This window comes from Medicago sativa, chromosome 8 (assembly GCF_051527215.1).
Source record: "Medicago sativa cultivar Bolivia chromosome 8, Bolivia_mono, whole genome shotgun sequence".
Classification (NCBI taxonomy): Eukaryota; Viridiplantae; Streptophyta; class Magnoliopsida; order Fabales; family Fabaceae; genus Medicago; species Medicago sativa.
Genome location: NC_140756.1, coordinates 56964659 through 56983241, shown reverse-complemented (window position 1 = coordinate 56983241; position 18583 = coordinate 56964659). Strand labels below are relative to the sequence as shown.

Here is an 18583-nt window from a genome sequence, read left to right as displayed (position 1 = left end):
TCTCTTATCTTACATACCTATCATGATACACATTAATCCATCTTACTTGTGGCCTTTTTTGGTCTTCTACTCACATGAACTGACAAGCTTAAGCAAGTATGACCATATTCCTGAATAGTCGTTAAAGGGAAGCCCGGTGCACTAAAGCTCCCGCATACGCAGGGTCCGAGAAGGGGTCCCATCATTTTGGTGTATTGTACGCAACCTTACCATGTTTTTTACACGCAACCTTACCATGTTTTTTAAACTAGAGGCTATTTCCAGGACTTAAACCCTTGGTCTTGGAGTCAAGAGCATAGTCACAGAATTCGCTCTCCACCCATGCGAACCGCGAACCAGTTCGTCCGTACCGATTCGCGGTACCGGTTCGTACAAATTCGTGGTCAGCGGCGGTGGTAAAGCTTTAAGCCAGAGAGAAAATGGTGAAGATGAAGCGGTTCTCTCTCCTCCATATAATAGGGATAGAAAAGTAATATCAAGTCCTAAATGAGAGAAAAGAATTCAAAACTGTTTCAATGCACAGTGTCAAATACTTCTATTAACTATTTATTAAAATTGATGCCATGTGAATTTCCAAATTTGCCCCTAGGAGGGGCAATTTGGTAATTCCATAATTTCTTAACCTTTGATAGTGCCACCTCATCCAAATTATTTTCTTTTTTTATTATTTTATAATTATTTTCTTTTTTATTCTTTTTTATTTATTTTATATTATTTTCTTTTTTATTTTATATTTATTTTATAAGAATAAAAATAATCCTAAATTCAGTTGCTTCTACATTGCCGTTGTGGGAGATTAAGGTATCGTTTGACCCGGCTTTATTTCCAACTTCTCTACATTTTTAAGGAGAAGTTAAGCCAAACGCAATATCAATTAAGTACTTACTAAAAAAATACTTTTTTTTAATGCCTAAAATTGAATGGAATGAGTTTTAGCCAAAAGTTGTTGAATACTTTAAAAAATTACTTCTCGATAATTTATTTCACAAACACCTTTTTTCAACTCACGCTGTGAATCTTTTCTTTTATTTTTTAATATTATATTTCAATATGTTTTTTTATTCCATGTAACTTTTTTTTAAACCGTTCCATTTAATTTTATTAACTTTTTATCAAAGGAATTTTATTATCTTTTTATCACTTATATATTTAATTTCAATATCGTTTAATCATCGCAACCTCACAAATATGTTTATTCACGCTGTCATTTAATGATACCAAATATTTTTATTTTCTTTCTTCAACCTCGTGAATATATACCCACACACATTAATGTTTAGAGTAATATTTTATGTTCGTATGTCTGTTTTTTGTTACGCTAATGCATATAATTTTTTTTTAATGTTGCTTGGTAGAGTGCTACCTCACTGATTTTTTTTAACTATTTTTCAATTTTTATATTTTTAAGAACTTTTAACTGTTTTCCAATTTTTTTATTTTTAACTATTTTCCATTTTTTTTCCCCAAATTCAGTTGCTTCTACACTGCCATTGTGAGAGATTAAGATACCGTTTGACCCAGTTTTTTTTCAACTTCTCTACATTTTTAAGGAGAAGTTAGGCCAAATACAATATCAATTAAATACTTACTAAAAAGGTACTTTTTTAATGCATAAAATTGAATGGAATGGGCTTTGGCCAAAAGTTGTTGAATGCTACTTCAAAAAACTACTTCTCGACAATTTATTTCACAAGCATCTCTCTTCAATTCACGTTGGGAACCTATTCTTTTATTTTTTAATATTATATTTCAATATATTTTTTCTTCCCTTTAATTTTTTTAAGGAGGTTCCATTTAATTTTATTACCTTTTTTTCAAAGGAATTTTATTATTTTTTTATCACTTATATATTTAATTTCAATATCTTTTAATCATCACAACCTCACAAATATTTTTATTCACGCTGTCATTTAATGATACCAAATATTTTTATTTTCTTTCTTCAACTTCGCTAATATACACACCCACACACACACACACACATTAGCGTTTAGAGTAATACTTTATGAAGTTGTTGAATGCTACTTCAAAAAACTACTTCTCGACAATTTATTTCACAAGCATCTCTCTTCAATTCAGGTTGGGAACCTATTCTTTTATTTTTTAATATTATATTTCAATATGTTTTTTCTTCCATTTAATTTTTTCTGAACCGTTCCATTTAATTTTTTTAAGGAGGTTCCATTTAATTTTATTATCTTTTTTTTCAAATTAATGTTATTATCTTTTTATCACTTATATATTTAATTTCAATATCGTTTAATCATCACAACCTCATAAATATTTTTATTCACGCTGTCATTTAATGATACCGAATATTTTTATTTTCTTTCTTCAACCTCGCTAATATACACACACACACACACATATTAGCGTTTAGAGTAATATTTTATGTGTGTCTGTTTTTTTGTTACGCTAATGCGTATAATTTTTTTTTGGGGTTGCATAATGCGTATGATTATTTTTATAAAATTTTGATTTTAATTAAAAGTAAAATTGTGGATGTCTTTTCTTCAAAAAAAGGTATAGATGCCTAAAAAAATTATACTTATATATATATATATATATATATATATATATATATATATATATATAGATATTGCACCTTTATATTGCAACAAACTATGCATATTTTTTCTTATTCCAAAAAACTAAACATATCTGTTTCCAGCACACCAACAATGTAACAAATATAATATCATACTCCCTCCGGTCCTATATATAAGAAAATATTCTTTTTTTAAATACATTTAATAATTAATGTATCTAGTCTTCATTGTAAATAAGATACATTAATTATTCAATGTATCTAAAAAAAGAATCTTTTCTTATATATAGGACCGGAGGGAGTATAATATAAATTCTTACATTTTTTAAAGACACCAAAAATATGGTATTCTTATAACGAGATTTGTTATATAGTATAATTGAAATAGAAAAAACCAACTATTTTGATATTATTTATGTTATTATTTCAGGCTCCTTAAATTGTTTCTCCTATTCAAATATTTAACAAGTCATTTATATGATGATACAAATTTGTATTCATGTTACACAAAATAAACGTTATTGAGTAAATATAGTATTTGTAAAAAAAAATATCTTTTATTTCTTAACATCTTTAGCCTTCAGAAAATATTTTAAACATTTATTTATTTATTATGTTAATTCATAATAAATTCAAAGTTTTGTCCTCGTGAGCTTAACTCAGTTGATAGGAATAATCCATAAATATATGTCAAGTCCGGGGTTCGAACCCTAGACACCATAAAAAAAAAAAAATTCAAAGTTTGTACAATATTTTGCCAAACAACATTTAATTTAAAAATATCTTTAAAATTAAAAAAACAAAGAAACCAAACAATTTTAACTTCTTTCTTAAAGGACTCTATTTTAACTATGTTTTGAAGTAACTTTTAAACCGTAAAAAACCTTAGCCAAACGGTATCTAAGTTCAACTGGAAACACTGTTACACTTTCTTCTTCATAAGAGGTCATTTTCTTCCTTTTTTTTATGGTTCTGAGACCATGCATGACTTGAGTTGACTGATTTTTATGACTTGAGGGGTTCATTTTTCGACACTGTTTTAGTTTTTGCTTCATCATAGGTGGCTTTCTTCCTTTTTTCACGATTCTGCATTTTAAGGTTTTTTTTTTCAATTGTTAGTGGATTATGTACCAGAAATTGTTATGTTGCATGACTGTAGAAAAATCTTCCTTTGTTATGTGGAGTATATTAGAGGTCATGATGATTGAATTTTAGCTCATGGTAAGGTTTTGACACAATTGTTATTTTAGCTTCTGGTACTGTAGTTGAAAAAAATTGATGCATGTGGGTTATTTTAATTTTTGTGAGTAATCCTAAAGCTGCAACAGTTTTCATATTTGGTTTATTCTTTCCTATATCATTGAGTTGTACGAAAGTTGATTGGTGTAAATTTGTTTTGGTCACGTCATTGAGGTCCAGAAAGTTGATGATACAGAAATTTGTGCATTTAAGATCAGGTTGATTTGATGATACAAAAATTGATCATATAGAAATATGTTAGCATCTTTCGATATCAGAATGAACAAAATGAATAAAATTAAATGATGTATTATTGTATTTCCATATAGGACTTTCAATGTCAAGGGAATATGACTACATTAAGGATCTCAAAAATGATTTGGACATTTGGAAAATATGATTTGGAATGTTGGATTCTAAGATCGTGACTGGTAGTAATGAGAATCAACATATGAAGCTCATTATTTGTGATGCAAAGGTTAGATGAATTAGTTAAGATTTGTTGTAATTTCCTTTATGATTTATCAATGTTATTTATTAGTGTACATTTTGATTTATTTATATTTTTTGTTTTCTTTCTCGAATTTAGGGTGATCGAGAACTCGATATAGAGAATTGGAGCATTGGAAGGCTTTGATCGAGGAAAACAGGATTTATAATTTGTATAATTGTCGTGTGTTTGATAATGACATTGCGTTTAATCCCTTTAAGGTTGTTTTTGGTTCTGGTACAAAGGTGCAGAAGTATGACAAGTTAACTAACGTTCTTACTCATGAATTTCGCTTTAAGTCATTTAAGGAAATTCAAGATGGAAAATTCAAAACTGGCGTTTTATATGGTATATTTATGTGCTTTAATTTATTTTTGTGTTTTCTTCGATTATAATGTTCTTATAGATGTAATTTTTTTTTTTAAGAAATCATCGAGTTTCTTCATGAGATTGTCAAGACAACGCCAATTGGGACTGGAAAAAAAACTACGAACATTGTGTTGAAAGATAAAAGGTATTATTTTCTAATTTGTCAGCATCAGATGATAGAATTTTGTATAAGTTTGATAATGACCTGAAAGATGTAATTTCTTATGCAGTGGAAATATGATTGATGTAACACTATGGGAAAAATATTTCGTAGCTTTATCATTTACCATCTATTTATCTTGAGTTCTTTGCTTCCATTTTGTAGTCAATCGCAACCCAAATATATGTAACAATTGGTCAGGTTTGAGGGCTGCTCATCACCCTACATCATCCGGTTGTTGAAAAGTGTAAGACTTGGTTAGTTTGCATTATGATTTCACAATACAGTGTTGGAGTAACTTATTATTTCACAATCTGATTTGATTGTGTTTTAACCATGTTTCTTGAATTGTTTTCGTGACCTTAACACTTCTCAAGCTCAGAGTCAAAGTTTCAGTCAGAACTTGAGTCAGATTTTGGCTTCTTTTCAACGTACTTCTTACAATTCCAATCTGTCTCAAGTTAGGCCAATTGCTGAATTTATAAACTTAGTCAAGGTTTGCCTTTTTTTTATGCACAAACATGCTTTGAATTTTTTTACGCACAAATTAAAAATACATATTGCATTATTCTTTATTTCATGTGCATAATTTGTGTTATGATACATACTGCATCACTATTTGGAAAACAACTAAATTCAATCATAACCAGTTTGGATGGTATTATGAGAGTTGCACCAAATGTTCGAAGACATCAATGTCAAATGGTGCTAGCTATAAATGCACATGCGGGAGTGATTCTTAATTTCCATTTGTTTCAACAATTTTAATTGGCCAACGGGGTACGTATAATCCACATGCATGCATTTATCTAGACTTTATAGGAAGATAAATCAGAAGTCATTGTACATTTTCTTTAGCTTAAAATCAGTTATGCTACCTTCATTTTATAAATTATATGTAACTATATTCGCATACATCTTATCCATGTTAATATGCATTAGACTAATATTGCAGTTATTTCCCTGTTTAGCATTTCCCAAACGAGGTGTCAAGAACAATTCTGAAAGAAAAGCGCAAAACAATCACCTCATTGATGACCAGACACAGAGAAAGTATAAGTGTCGCCTCATTACCGCCGAAAGAGCAAGCTATGAAAAATACTTAGGTGGGCAGTGGTTCAATTTCTGCAGAGAACGTGTGATGGAAGAAGGTGGTACGCTCATCTTTGATCTCGAAAAGTCACCGAAGAACTTGCACGTTCGAGTTGTTCCAAAATAGATCTTTGCTGCTGAACTATTTGAACTTCTACTATTATGGCGTATTACTTTGGACTGTAATCGTAAACTATCTTGATTTTTGGATGTCATTTGTTCTTTTCATTTTGTCTGATGTAAATATTGGCAAAAATCCCTTTTTGGTTAGTCTATGACACTTGCAGTCTCTTTTATAAACCTAATTATTATGTAACGTTAATCTGCACATTGTTGGTTCCTTCATCGGTTCCAATTAGTATCATGTTAATTATAATGTTGTTTTCCTAATCTCATGAACAAAATAGAACATGCTCTTTTCCTACAGCAAATCTTTAGAATGCTTTGGTAAATGTTTTAGAAATGTACATATAGTTGCGATTTGTGCAATATACTTGCTTGATTTTCACATTTATGAACGGCAACAATTTCTTAGAAAAATGCAGCTATTTCCCTTAATTTGTTCATTTCTCCTTTATAACAAAGTTTTTTTAAAAATACAGTAAAAGTGATTTATTTAGAATATCAGAGTTTGTGCAATATTCATTAATTTACTCATTTTTCCTTTGGAACAGTATTTTTATAAGATACGTTATTCAACCCGTGCGAAGCACGGGTTTGTAACTAGTTGGTAAAGAAAAAATCAACTCTCCAGTCCACGTGACCTAACATTGGTTCGTGTAAAATTAAAAAGTAAATAAAATTAAATGCTTTGGTGTATTAACGGTAGCCCTTTCTTGTTAATTAGTAATAATTAATAATGCTTTAATTTGTAATTCAACGTTTAATTAAAGATAAATTGTTTTTTTTTTTACAAAATTATTAGGAAAAAAATTGTTGATAGTATAATTATTAGTATATCATATGTATATTATACGAACCGAGCGTACCGACTCTGTGTACCCCTAACGTACCGAATTCTTGACATATGACGAACCGCGTACTGCGTATGCGTACCACGTACCGAGCGAATCGCGAACCTGGTGACTATGATCAAGAGTATCAGTTTAAATCTTCTCCTTATCCTGGTCAAAATTCTGTACAACGTGTGGTCATATTTGGTGATATGGGAAAGGTAATAATATTCTTTCTTTTTTCTCAGGGAGGATCAAACTCTAACCATGTCCGTAACACTGAAAATACATTTTGTAGAAACATATATACATATATGCATAAGCTTCATTTGACCTCCCAAGGTTACTTACTCCCGTTATATTTATTCTATTCTCTTGGGTCTTTATATTAGGGTCTTGTTTTGATAAGCAGCTTAGTTAAGCGCTATTAGCATAAATTTCTATCATTTAAGTGATGATAATCTATAAGATATTTTTATAATAAAAGATAAAATGATGTCGAACTGTTTTGTACAAGCTATAAGATGTTTTCAAAAACTGTCCTGAGAGCTTATGGAAATAAGCTAAAAACAGCTTCTGGACATGCCATAAGCTCTCCCAAGCAGTCTCAGAAGTGCTTATGTCAGTTGATAAACTTACTAAGCCAATCCAAACAGACCCTATGGTTAAATGAATGTAATATATTTGCATTGTCAATACATCATACCCAGAAAACATGTCATTGTTCTTGTTTATGATTTAAATTAATGGCATCTCAAATCCTCATTTTATTTTCGAATGCATAGGCAGAAGCTGATGGCTCCAATGAGTATAATAATTTCCAGCCTGGGTCACTCAATACCACAAATCAGATTATTCAAGACTTGAAGGACATAGACATCTTCTTCCACATTGGTGATTTATGCTATGCTAATGGGTACCTTTCACAATGGGACCAGTTTACTGCACAGATTGAGCCAATTGCATCAAAAGTTCCATATATGACAGCAAGGTCTTTCATGTTACACATGTGCTGATTTTTGTATGTTTACAATTTCTCCCCATTCTCTTAATTTTTTTGGCTTTATGTTATGTGCTTTTAGTGGCAATCATGAACGTGACTGGCCAGGAAGTGGATCATTTTATGGAACCTTGGATTCAGGAGGTGAATGTGGCGTATTGGCTCAAACCATGTTTTATGTTCCTGCCGAGAACCATGAAAAATTCTGGTACAATATGTCTAAAATTTTAACCTTGTTTATTAAATTCACTTTTGTAACCTTCCTGTGGATGAAAGCATGTATCTACTTTATTTGCTCAAAACATCAAATTTACATAACCTAATTACCATTTTCTTAATCATCAACTCTTTGGCTTATTTGGAAAGCAAGGAATGATAAGATTTTATGATTCTATACCGAAAGTGGGTGACGTGGTTGAAGACATCAAACGAGTGTCTTGGGGGTGGTTTTGGGGGAGGTATTTGGGATATCTTTGCCTTTTTTATGAATGATATTCTTTTCCTATTCTTTGTTTGGATAGGTGAGTCGTGGGTGTTGTTTGTTCTTTTAGGTACGAGTGCTCCTTGTACGTAATTTCTTAGCGGGAATTTAGTACCACTTGTACTTATTTCTATCCTTTTTCATTAAAATTCGTTTCGCTGTTTAAAAAAAAAAAAAAAACATTACTTTGTCAGGTACTCTGTTGACTATGGCATGTTCAGATTCTGCATAGCTCACACAGAACTTGATTGGAGAAAAGGAACAGAACAGTACGAGTTCATCGAAAAGTGCCTAGCATCCGTTGACAGACAAAAACGGCCATGGTTGATATTCCTTGCACATAGGGTACTTGGTTATTCTTCTGCCGATTTCTATGTTGCAGAAGGCTCGTTTGAAGAACCAATGGGACGAGAGGACCTTCAAAGCCTCTGGCAAAAGCATAAGGTCGACATAGCCATGTATGGACATGTCCATAACTATGAAAGATCATGCCCAACCCAATCTATCATGTATTTCTCTAATTTCAAAGATGAACAGATTTGTTTGTGTTCCTTCACTTCCATGTAATTGGCTCTAATTTACATGTTATGGCATAGCCTTTCATCTTTTGGGAGTACGATTCTTCTAATCCTTCTCTTGTTGGTCATTTTTTTGACAATTAATTTGCTCATCAAAGACATATTGTGGATTTGAAGTAGTTAAATTAGAGTGAATCATCGATTTATTCTGTTACAGACAATCTATTCCTTGAAATTTACAGAATTTCAAAATGATCCCTGAAATTATAAATTCTTGATTACATTAGTTCTTTTAGATCAGTCAAATTAATAATGATATTTTAATAAATAATTGAAACGCACCGTTTCATGTTTAAAAAAAAAAATAAAATAAAAAAATAAATAATAATAATAATAAAATAATTGCACAAAAAAAAAAAATCTATATGTTTAGAGAGGAGGACCGAGAATCTTCTTCATATTTCCTTTCATATTCTACTTTTCCATATCACTTTCTTTTTTTACATTTCCTTGTTCCAAACCGTCATTCTCCTTCCTGTCATTCTTCTACCCCAATCGAATCTTAAGCTTAACACCCACACTTACAACAAAACTCTACACATTCAAGAAAAGCTTATCAACATTTACAAGTGCTTTTAGATTTTTTTTTGGAGTTATGGCTAGAGCTTAAGAAAGAGAAGAATACCCACTCATGGAAAGTGTTCTCTTTGGTGTTCCTTGAGGTAAAACTTTATAATTAATAAAATTTAGAGTGGATGTCTAGCTTGGGTGAGTAGTGGAACTAGTCTAGAAATTAATTTCATGAATCCCTTTCAAACCTTAAGTCTAACAAATTGGGGATTTTGTCAAATTCTATTATTGATTGGTATTGTGATGTTAAATAAGTTGTTACAAGAGCTGAAATTATTGTATCATGTTCAGATTCGGTGAGGATTGCTCTGGTGGATATTTGAAAGGCATTGCTAGGAACGGAGTTGATTCGTCATATTTGTGAGTTGATGACGATCATTATCGCTTATTTTCAATATCGTTATTATTGATATTTTTATGATATTATATGCCAAAGTATTTACAAAAAATGGGGAACACACCCTTTGAATATTTTTCTCGTTTTGATACATGTTTAAAGTCAATGATATTATTGTGGTCTCTATTTGGATTTTATCCATGACTTATAAGCAAAGAATTACAAATTTGGGATTTGATTGTGTGCTTTGACGCAAGTTTGATATTTTACGAATTGTGGTTTTAAAGCTGTATGTTTTGAGAAAAAAATGATTATTATTGCGACCTAGGTGCACCTAGTATGTGATTTCAAATAGGTAGAATTACCCCATTAGATGGAGCCGCCCCTATGGAAAGGCCGCCATTAGGAGGAGAGGGCTATCAATGAGAGGTAAACTCCCTAATTGAAAATGTTTTACACACTTTGTTTTGAGTCGAGAGAAAAGAGCTATCCGTTAGATGTAGTCACCCCTATGGAAAGGCCACCATTAGGAGGAGAGGGCTATCAACGAGATGGAGCTAGTTCTCGATTCACCCATTTTGATTATTTTTACTAAATTGAGTTGAATATACTTTAAAAACATTTTGTTTTGAGTCGAGAGAAAAGAGCTATCCGTTAGATGGAGCCGCCCCTATGGAAAGGCCACCATTAGGAGGAGAGGGCTATCAACGAGATAGAGCTAGTTCTCGATTCACCCATTTTATTTATTTTCACTAAATGGAGTTTTCTATAATTTCTTTAAAGAATTTTATTTTGATTTTCGGCAATTTATTTTTAAAGGCTTGTAATGTTATCTTCATGTCTTTACAATGTTGGACTTTTCATTGAAGTATACCTATTTGATTGAAAATATTTACAAAGTGTTGATTTTCATGCGTATAAACGGTTGCAGATTATTAGAATTTTATACGACTACTAGATTTGTAAATTGACATTAAATTTTGAGAAAAGAAAATAATCGTGCTCTTGTGTGTTTCCCTTCTAGTTGGTGGTGGTTGTTGTCTCTCACTAAGTCCTTGTGACTTACCCCTTTTTCTTACATTTTTTACAGATTCAAAGTCAATTGCGTAGAAAGCTTCTAGCAGGGTTAAAGATCTATCAGTGTCAATCGTTTGGTAGGTTTCCTATGTGTATAAATTGAATGATCAATGTATCTGCAGCTATTGGTTGTTTACAAATGTTTTATTTTGAGTTGTACAAACATTTAGTTATGTCGCTTTGAGATTCTAATGGTAACACAAGTTTGAGAAAAATGTTATTTGAGATACTGGATGATGAAACAGGTTTTAAAAACAGGATTCATATCTTGGAAATGTTGAATTTACAGAGGAAACTCTGTCGAAATTTCAGTAAATATTTTTTTTTGAAGTGAAAACCGAATTGGAATTGTTTTTATTTTATAGTTTGTCAAGATGAATCAATAGGCTTGCCGGGCTAGAATGTTCTAGTTCGTGCGCCAGTCACGATTAGTGTTTTTGGGTCGTGACAAAGTTGGTATCAGAGCTCCGGTTGTTGGTCCTAATAGCTGCAGACATAGAATGAAAATGGATTCTTGCTAGTAAATTGTGAACCGCGGCACCATTTACTTGCAAAAAATCTGTTTGCATTCTATGGTAGTGTCATTTGTTGTCCGATTTTATTATTTCTTGAATTGTCTCACTTTTGTTTGTCGTCTCGTCCTATTTTTGATCAATTTTTTCTTTCATTCGGTGAGGGTGTCACCCAATTCTATGATCACCACTAGAAGGGAAGATAATTCCTTATGGGTTTACTGCCCAACCTTAAGATCCTAGTCAAAGAGGTTGTGGTTTCTTATGGCGTTCATGTTGACAAACGTAGTTTGGTTGTAAGAGTAGTTATTGTGGAGGTTCATAGAGGAAGGCGAATATTGCTATTGATTTTCCAGCAATTATTTTTTTGGGTTGTTTTTGGGAATCAACACGATAATCTAAGACAAACAAATCTTGGCGGTCAACAAGGAGTTAGTTAATGTGAACAATAGACGACAAATTCATCTAGAATTGATTATGAATCCTAGACATACTCGAAACAAGACCATACGAAAGACCTTTCTAGGAGTGTCATATTTCTTTCAAAGTCTCAGTTACTTCCCTATCTCAGTGAGTGACAAGTAATTATCTTTTCTTGTGTCAAATGACAATTGAAGTACGAGGAATATGTTGGAAAATACTTTTTAGTTTGTTCTGAATAGTCCTTAATCAATATAACTTAGATCTTAAGAATGCCATTAATGTCATAAGTTTGACAGTTCAAGGACTTATAGATTTGAAATTATTGATGCATATGCAATGAGAATGCTTTTGTATTAGAAAATGCAATAACCAATGTGATAGTAGAGGTGTTGTTTGGCAATGTTGGGTTTCTGAGGTAATTTTAATAGAAAGTTGTTTTGTTTAAGTTATGATTTGAGAGTTTTGGAATTTGTTAAAATTGTTAAGTAAACAGAGGGAGCCTATATGGAGTAGATCTTGGTTCAGTTAAAATGTGTGGAGGTTCAGAGACTAAAGAAAAAGAGTTAGTTTAACTCATTAGTACGGAGTGTTGGAACAAACGGAGGATAAGTCACTTTTAAAGTACAAAACTTGTTTGATAGAGCTCATAGGCACAATCATCAGCCTATCATAGAAAAGATGTGTTGCTGGAATATTTATTTTGATTTGTGGTTTGATCTAATTGTACTACGCGGATGTTTTGAACCTGACACTTCAGAGTAGGCAACAAAAGCTTAAGGGAAGTAGTAAACCAAATTTTTGCAAGAAATGAGTTGAATGATTATATATTGGTTATTCTTAGCGTGATGGTGAATTTATACTTGATCATTAGGGACAGCAAACATAAATATCACAAGTGGATGGTTCAAGTAGACAAACTTTTGGGCGGAATGCAAAATCATAGGTTATATCATGGAACATATAGACAATTCACTTTTCCATAGAGTACTTTTGATTCTACAATGGTTGACTCGAATCTAGAAATATTTTGTTTCAAAGATGAAAAGTATGACTTCAACATGGTTAAGTATGTCATATCAGAAGAGATAGTCCTCTGCAGTTACAACACAACTATTATCTAGTCATACATTGGCAGCAGTCGTGTTAGTATTGATTTATAGGATTTTGAGTTGATTGTCCTTCCAACATGCCACCATAGTCCATTATAACAAACTAGCAAGGGTTGAGATACTAAGTAATTGCTTTTCTACTTTTGAGAAAAAACGTGGTTGGGTACCATATGATTTAACCTTAGGTTTAGGAGCTAACAAGTTAATGAAGAGAGGTTGTCCAGGATAATTGATCTAGATTAAGGATATAGAAGTGAGTAAGGAAGAATTAAAGAGTTACAAGCATATGGGTTTCGAAATGTTTTTCCTTAAGAATTTCCTGGATTTCCACTTGGTAGTGAGATTCAATTCTCTAAAGACTTTCCATAAAACTCAGTCCATATCTAGACCTCTTTAGCATTTGGCCTAACAAAACTCTAGGTGTTAATGGAGTAACTACAAGATTTTTCAATAAGAGTTTTATTCGCCTAAATTCTTTTCCTTGGGAGGAACTGTTATTGTTTGTGAAAAGAAGGATGGATTCATGTGACTGTGTAGTGTATAGGTAATTGAAAAAGGTGATAGTTAGGAATACATATTATTTACCATGCGTTTATTAGTTGTTTGACCAACTTCAAGAAACTTAGTGTTTTCCAAGATTTATTGAAGTAGGAGTATCACTAATTGGATATTAAGAGCGAACATACATCAAAGACAACTTTTCGCACATGCTACGAGCATTATAAAATTTTGGTTATACCTTTAAGACTTATTAATGCTCCAACATCTTTTATGGATTGATGAATTGGATTTTTTCAACCTTAGATTTGTGGGTGATATTGTTTATTGATGATATTCTTGTGTATTCCAAGAGTAAAGAAAGGCATGATCTAAGCTATCCTACACATGAGTGAATATGTCAACAATAATTTTGCTCTTAAGATTTTGAGACATTAGCACTATGAAAGGACTTTCTTAGATTTATAACAACCACAAAGGTCTTAGTATAACTTAAATTTAAGAGAAATAAGGTGGATGAAGTCTCTTAAAGACTTTGATTGCAAAGACTTGTATCACCTTGAAAAGTCAAATGTTGTTGTAAATGTTTTGAGTAGGAAGTACATGGTTAGGCTTACTCATTTAGACAAAATGAATGGACCTATAATTAAAGGGTTACAAGAACTTGTTGGAAATGGGATTTAAATTTAGCTTGATCATTCAATGACATTATTGGTCATGTGAAAATCTATTCCACCATAGTTTACAATATCAGGGAGACTCGGTAGGTAAAAATTGATAGATAATGGGAGGAATAGTAAAGTTATAAACTTCTCATTTGATTTAGACTTGATATATGTGGTATATAATGTGTGGAATGATAAAGTTATAAGTTTCTTAGTTAATTTCGATGGTGTTTTGTGGTTGAAGCCTTGATTTTGTGTTCACTAAATTAAGGAGAAAAATATTATAGGAGGATCATTATTCTTGTTATATATTGGGTTCTAATAAGATATACAAAGGCTTGCGGAGATTTTATTGATGGGAAAGGATGAATGAGAATGTAAAATAAAATAATTATCTCTAGGTATTTGGTGTGCCGATCTCTGCTACATGTGATTATAAGGCTCGATTCACTGCTACGTTTTTGAAAGTCTTTCGAATATGAATTTGATACCCGATTGAACCTCACTACAACTTTCATCCTAAGACAAATGGTCAATCTAGAAAAGTTATACAAATCATAGAGAATATGTTCTGTGTTTGTGGTTTTGTTATTGGTGAGAGTGGGGCCTACATTTGTCTATGATGAAATTTGCATAGAAATAGCTATCAATTCAGTAGCCAGGTGGCACCTTTTGAGACATTATATAATAGGTGATGTATGACGTCAATAGGATGGGTTGAAATTGGAGAGTTTGAACCAGTGAGTATAGAGTTGATTAAAAGTTCCATTGAAAAAGTCGAACTAATCTATTTTGTTTAGTACCAACTTAGAGTAGGGAAAATCTTATTCTAACTAGAGGCGCCATCAATTAGAGTTGACGGTGGGAGAGCATGCATTCTTACGTGTTTAAGTAATGTGGAGTATTTTATGGTTTGGCAATAAGGGACTAGCTTGTTAGACATTCATTGGAGAGTTTGAAATTTTGGAAAGTCAGACTTGTAGCTTATCATTTGATACTCCCATTGTAGAGTTCGTCTTGTCTTTCATAATTCTAAGCTTCATAAGCCCTTTATATCTTTTCTCATGTGACTAGTTATGAAGATGTGCAATTAGACAGGAAATTATGTTACATCGATTATTGGACAACTCTAATAAATAAGAATGTGAGATGTTTATGCTCAAGGATATTGTATCGGTGAGTATTTTATGGCAAGGATTGTTCAATGAAGAAACAACATAATCCGAAAAAGTGATGTGTAAAAGGTACTCACACTTATTCGAAACCAAAAGGCTAGTAGTGGTTAAAATTCGAGGACGAATTTTCTTAAGGGGGGAAGAATGAAACGCACCGTTTCATGTTTAAAAAAAAATAAAATAAAAAAATAAATAATAATAATAATAAAATAATTGCACAAAAAAAAAATATCTATATGTTTAGAGAGGAGGACCGAGAATCTTCTTCATATTTCCTTTCATATTCTACTTTTCCATATCACTTTCTTTTTTTACATTTCCTTGTTCCAAACCGTCATTCTCCTTCCTGTCATTCTTCTACCCCAATCGAATCTTAAGCTTAACACCCACACTTACAACAAAACTCTACACATTCAAGAAAAGCTTATCAACATTTACAAGTGCTTTTAGATTTTTTTTTGGAGTTATGGCTAGAGCTTAAGAAAGAGAAGAATACCCACTCATGGAAAGTGTTCTCTTTGGTGTTCCTTGAGGTAAAACTTTATAATTAATAAAATTTAGAGTGGATGTCTAGCTTGGGTGAGTAGTGGAACTAGTCTAGAAATTAATTTCATGAATCCCTTTCAAACCTTAAGTCTAACAAATTGGGGATTTTGTCAAATTCTATTATTGATTGGTATTGTGATGTTAAATAAGTTGTTACAAGAGCTGAAATTATTGTATCATGTTCAGATTCGGTGAGGATTGCTCTGGTGGATATTTGAAAGGCATTGCTAGGAACGGAGTTGATTCGTCATATTTGTGAGTTGATGACGATCATTATCGCTTATTTTCAATATCGTTATTATTGATATTTTTATGATATTATATGCCAAAGTATTTACAAAAAATGGGGAACACACCCTTTGAATATTTTTCTCGTTTTGATACATGTTTAAAGTCAATGATATTATTGTGGTCTCTATTTGGATTTTATCCATGACTTATAAGCAAAGAATTACAAATTTGGGATTTGATTGTGTGCTTTGACGCAAGTTTGATATTTTACGAATTGTGGTTTTAAAGCTGTATGTTTTGAGAAAAAAATGATTATTATTGCGACCTAGGTGCACCGCCGCCATTAGGAGGAGAGGGCTATCAATGAGAGGTAAACTCCCTAATTGAAAATGTTTTACACACTTTGTTTTGAGTCGAGAGAAAAGAGCTATCCGTTAGATGTAGTCACCCCTATGGAAAGGCCACCATTAGGAGGAGAGGGCTATCAACGAGATGGAGCTAGTTCTCGATTCACCCATTTTGATTATTTTTACTAAATTGAGTTGAATATACTTTAAAAACATTTTGTTTTGAGTCGAGAGAAAAGAGCTATCCGTTAGATGGAGCCGCCCCTATGGAAAGGCCACCATTAGGAGGAGAGGGCTATCAACGAGATGGAGCTAGTTCTCGATTCACCCATTTTATTTATTTTCACTAAATGGAGTTTTCTATAATTTCTTTAAAGGATTTTATTTTGATTTTCGGCAATTTATTTTTAAAGGCTTGTAATGTTATCTTCATGTCTTTACAATGTTGGACTTTTCATTGAAGTATACCTATTTGATTGAAAATATTTACAAAGTGTTGATTTTCATGCGTATAAACGGTTGCAGATTATTAGAATTTTATACGACTACTAGATTTGTAAATTGACATTAAATTTTGAGAAAAGAAAATAATCGTGCTCTTGTGTGTTTCCCTTCTAGTTGGTGGTGGTTGTTGTCTCTCACTAAGTCCTTGTGACTTACCCCTTTTTCTTACATTTTTTACAGATTCAAAGTCAATTGCGTAGAAAGCTTCTAGCAGGGTTAAAGATCTATCAGTGTCAATCGTTTGGTAGGTTTCCTATGTGTATAAATTGAATGATCAATGTATCTGCAGCTATTGGTTGTTTACAAATGTTTTATTTTGAGTTGTACAAACATTTAGTTATGTCGCTTTGAGATTCTAATGGTAACACAAGTTTGAGAAAAATGTTATTTGAGATACTGGATGATGAAACAGGTTTTAAAAACAGGATTCATATCTTGGAAATGTTGAATTTACAGAGGAAACTCTGTCGAAATTTCAGTAAATATTTTTTTTTTGAAGTGAAAACCGAATTGGAATTGTTTTTATTTTATAGTTTGTCAAGATGAATCAATAGGCTTGCCGGGCTAGAATGTTCTAGTTCGTGCGCCAGTCACGATTAGTGTTTTTGGGTCGTGACAATAATACTAATTTTATTATTGGAATCAATCAAATTAATCATTTTCTTAAGACCATGTACAAGCCAAAAACAACATTTAAAATCAGACGAAGGGAGAAATATTTCTGATCAACAAAATAAACCAAGATAACTTGTTCGTTCGACACTTCAACTTGTTCTTATTCTTGAAAGTCATTACGGTGAAGATACTTTGTTTTTGTTAACATAAGTTGGTTCGGTAGAAGGTTTCTTATTTTATTCAGATTCACAATAAAGAGTGAACACTTAGAACTGTTCAACCTAATTTAACCAAATTAGATATGAATAGATACGAGATTCAAATATATGTACTCATATGTTACTGGACAAAGCATTCAAAATCAGGGAAGAATTATGTCAGCTTAATTACTTTGTCTACCTAGAATAGAATCATTGTAGCATATTTACTTTGCCACAATGACCACACCATCACACAACCACTCAACCATTAACAGAGCCAAAAATGATAAAATATAGACAATTAAATAATTTCATGTAGCTTTTATTTATCCAGAACAGACATAGAATGAATAGAGAATTATGCTAAATATCAATTCTTAAAATGCAGGCAATAAATTGAAGTTCTTTAACCACCACCATGAGTGAAACTTAATGTGCTCGACCAATTGTTCCTAGGAAATAAGCTTGTTGCTAAAAATCCTATTCTTCCATTACTTCCATATGATCCAGATATTTGTCGACCAAATTGCTTGAAGATGAACACGAATATCCTTCCTTAACATATGCATGCATCTGAACAGGGACAAATCCAGAAATAAGTCATTTTTCAACAAATATAGATAGTAGTTTATAGTATAACAGTAGTTTGAGGATCTTGCTAACAAACATGATAAGAACATTGAATAGGGATTTCATAAAAGAAAATTTTATCTAAAAAATACAAATTATTTTTATCAGATTAATTATTTTTATCAGATTAATAATTGTCACCTCTTTGCCCCTTTTGCCATCTAGTCCGTGTATTGTACACTTGTTTGATGTTCGTCAAACTTTCTTTGTTTTTCTCCTTCAAATTCGTGAGAA

General features: G+C 31.9%; 1 protein-coding gene across 1 annotated transcript; it reads left to right on the top strand.

The window, feature by feature from the left end:
• Window positions 1-6925: 6925 nt before the first annotated feature.
• LOC146899802 (putative inactive purple acid phosphatase 27) lies at window positions 6926-17429 on the top strand. Its single transcript, XM_085736857.1, has 8 exons — window positions 6926-7072; window positions 7637-7842; window positions 7934-8059; window positions 8527-9572; window positions 9772-9840; window positions 10908-15809; window positions 16009-16077; window positions 17085-17429. The coding sequence occupies exons 1-4, from the start codon at window positions 6926-6928 to the stop codon at window positions 8897-8899; spliced, it is 852 nt and encodes a 283-aa protein (XP_085592983.1). The 3' UTR covers window positions 8900-9572; window positions 9772-9840; window positions 10908-15809; window positions 16009-16077; window positions 17085-17429.
• Window positions 17430-18583: the final 1154 nt, after the last annotated feature.

Excerpts from the sequence above, each read along its gene's own strand:
- LOC146899802 (XM_085736857.1), top strand. The coding sequence starts at position 6,926 with ATGACGAACCGCGTACTGCGTATGCGTACCACGTACCGAGCGAATCGC. Across the intron at positions 7,073-7,636 it reads TATTTGGTGATATGGGAAAG|GCAGAAGCTGATGGCTCCAA; the intron begins GTAATAATATTC and ends TCGAATGCATAG. Across the intron at positions 7,843-7,933 it reads GTTCCATATATGACAGCAAG|TGGCAATCATGAACGTGACT; the intron begins GTCTTTCATGTT and ends ATGTGCTTTTAG.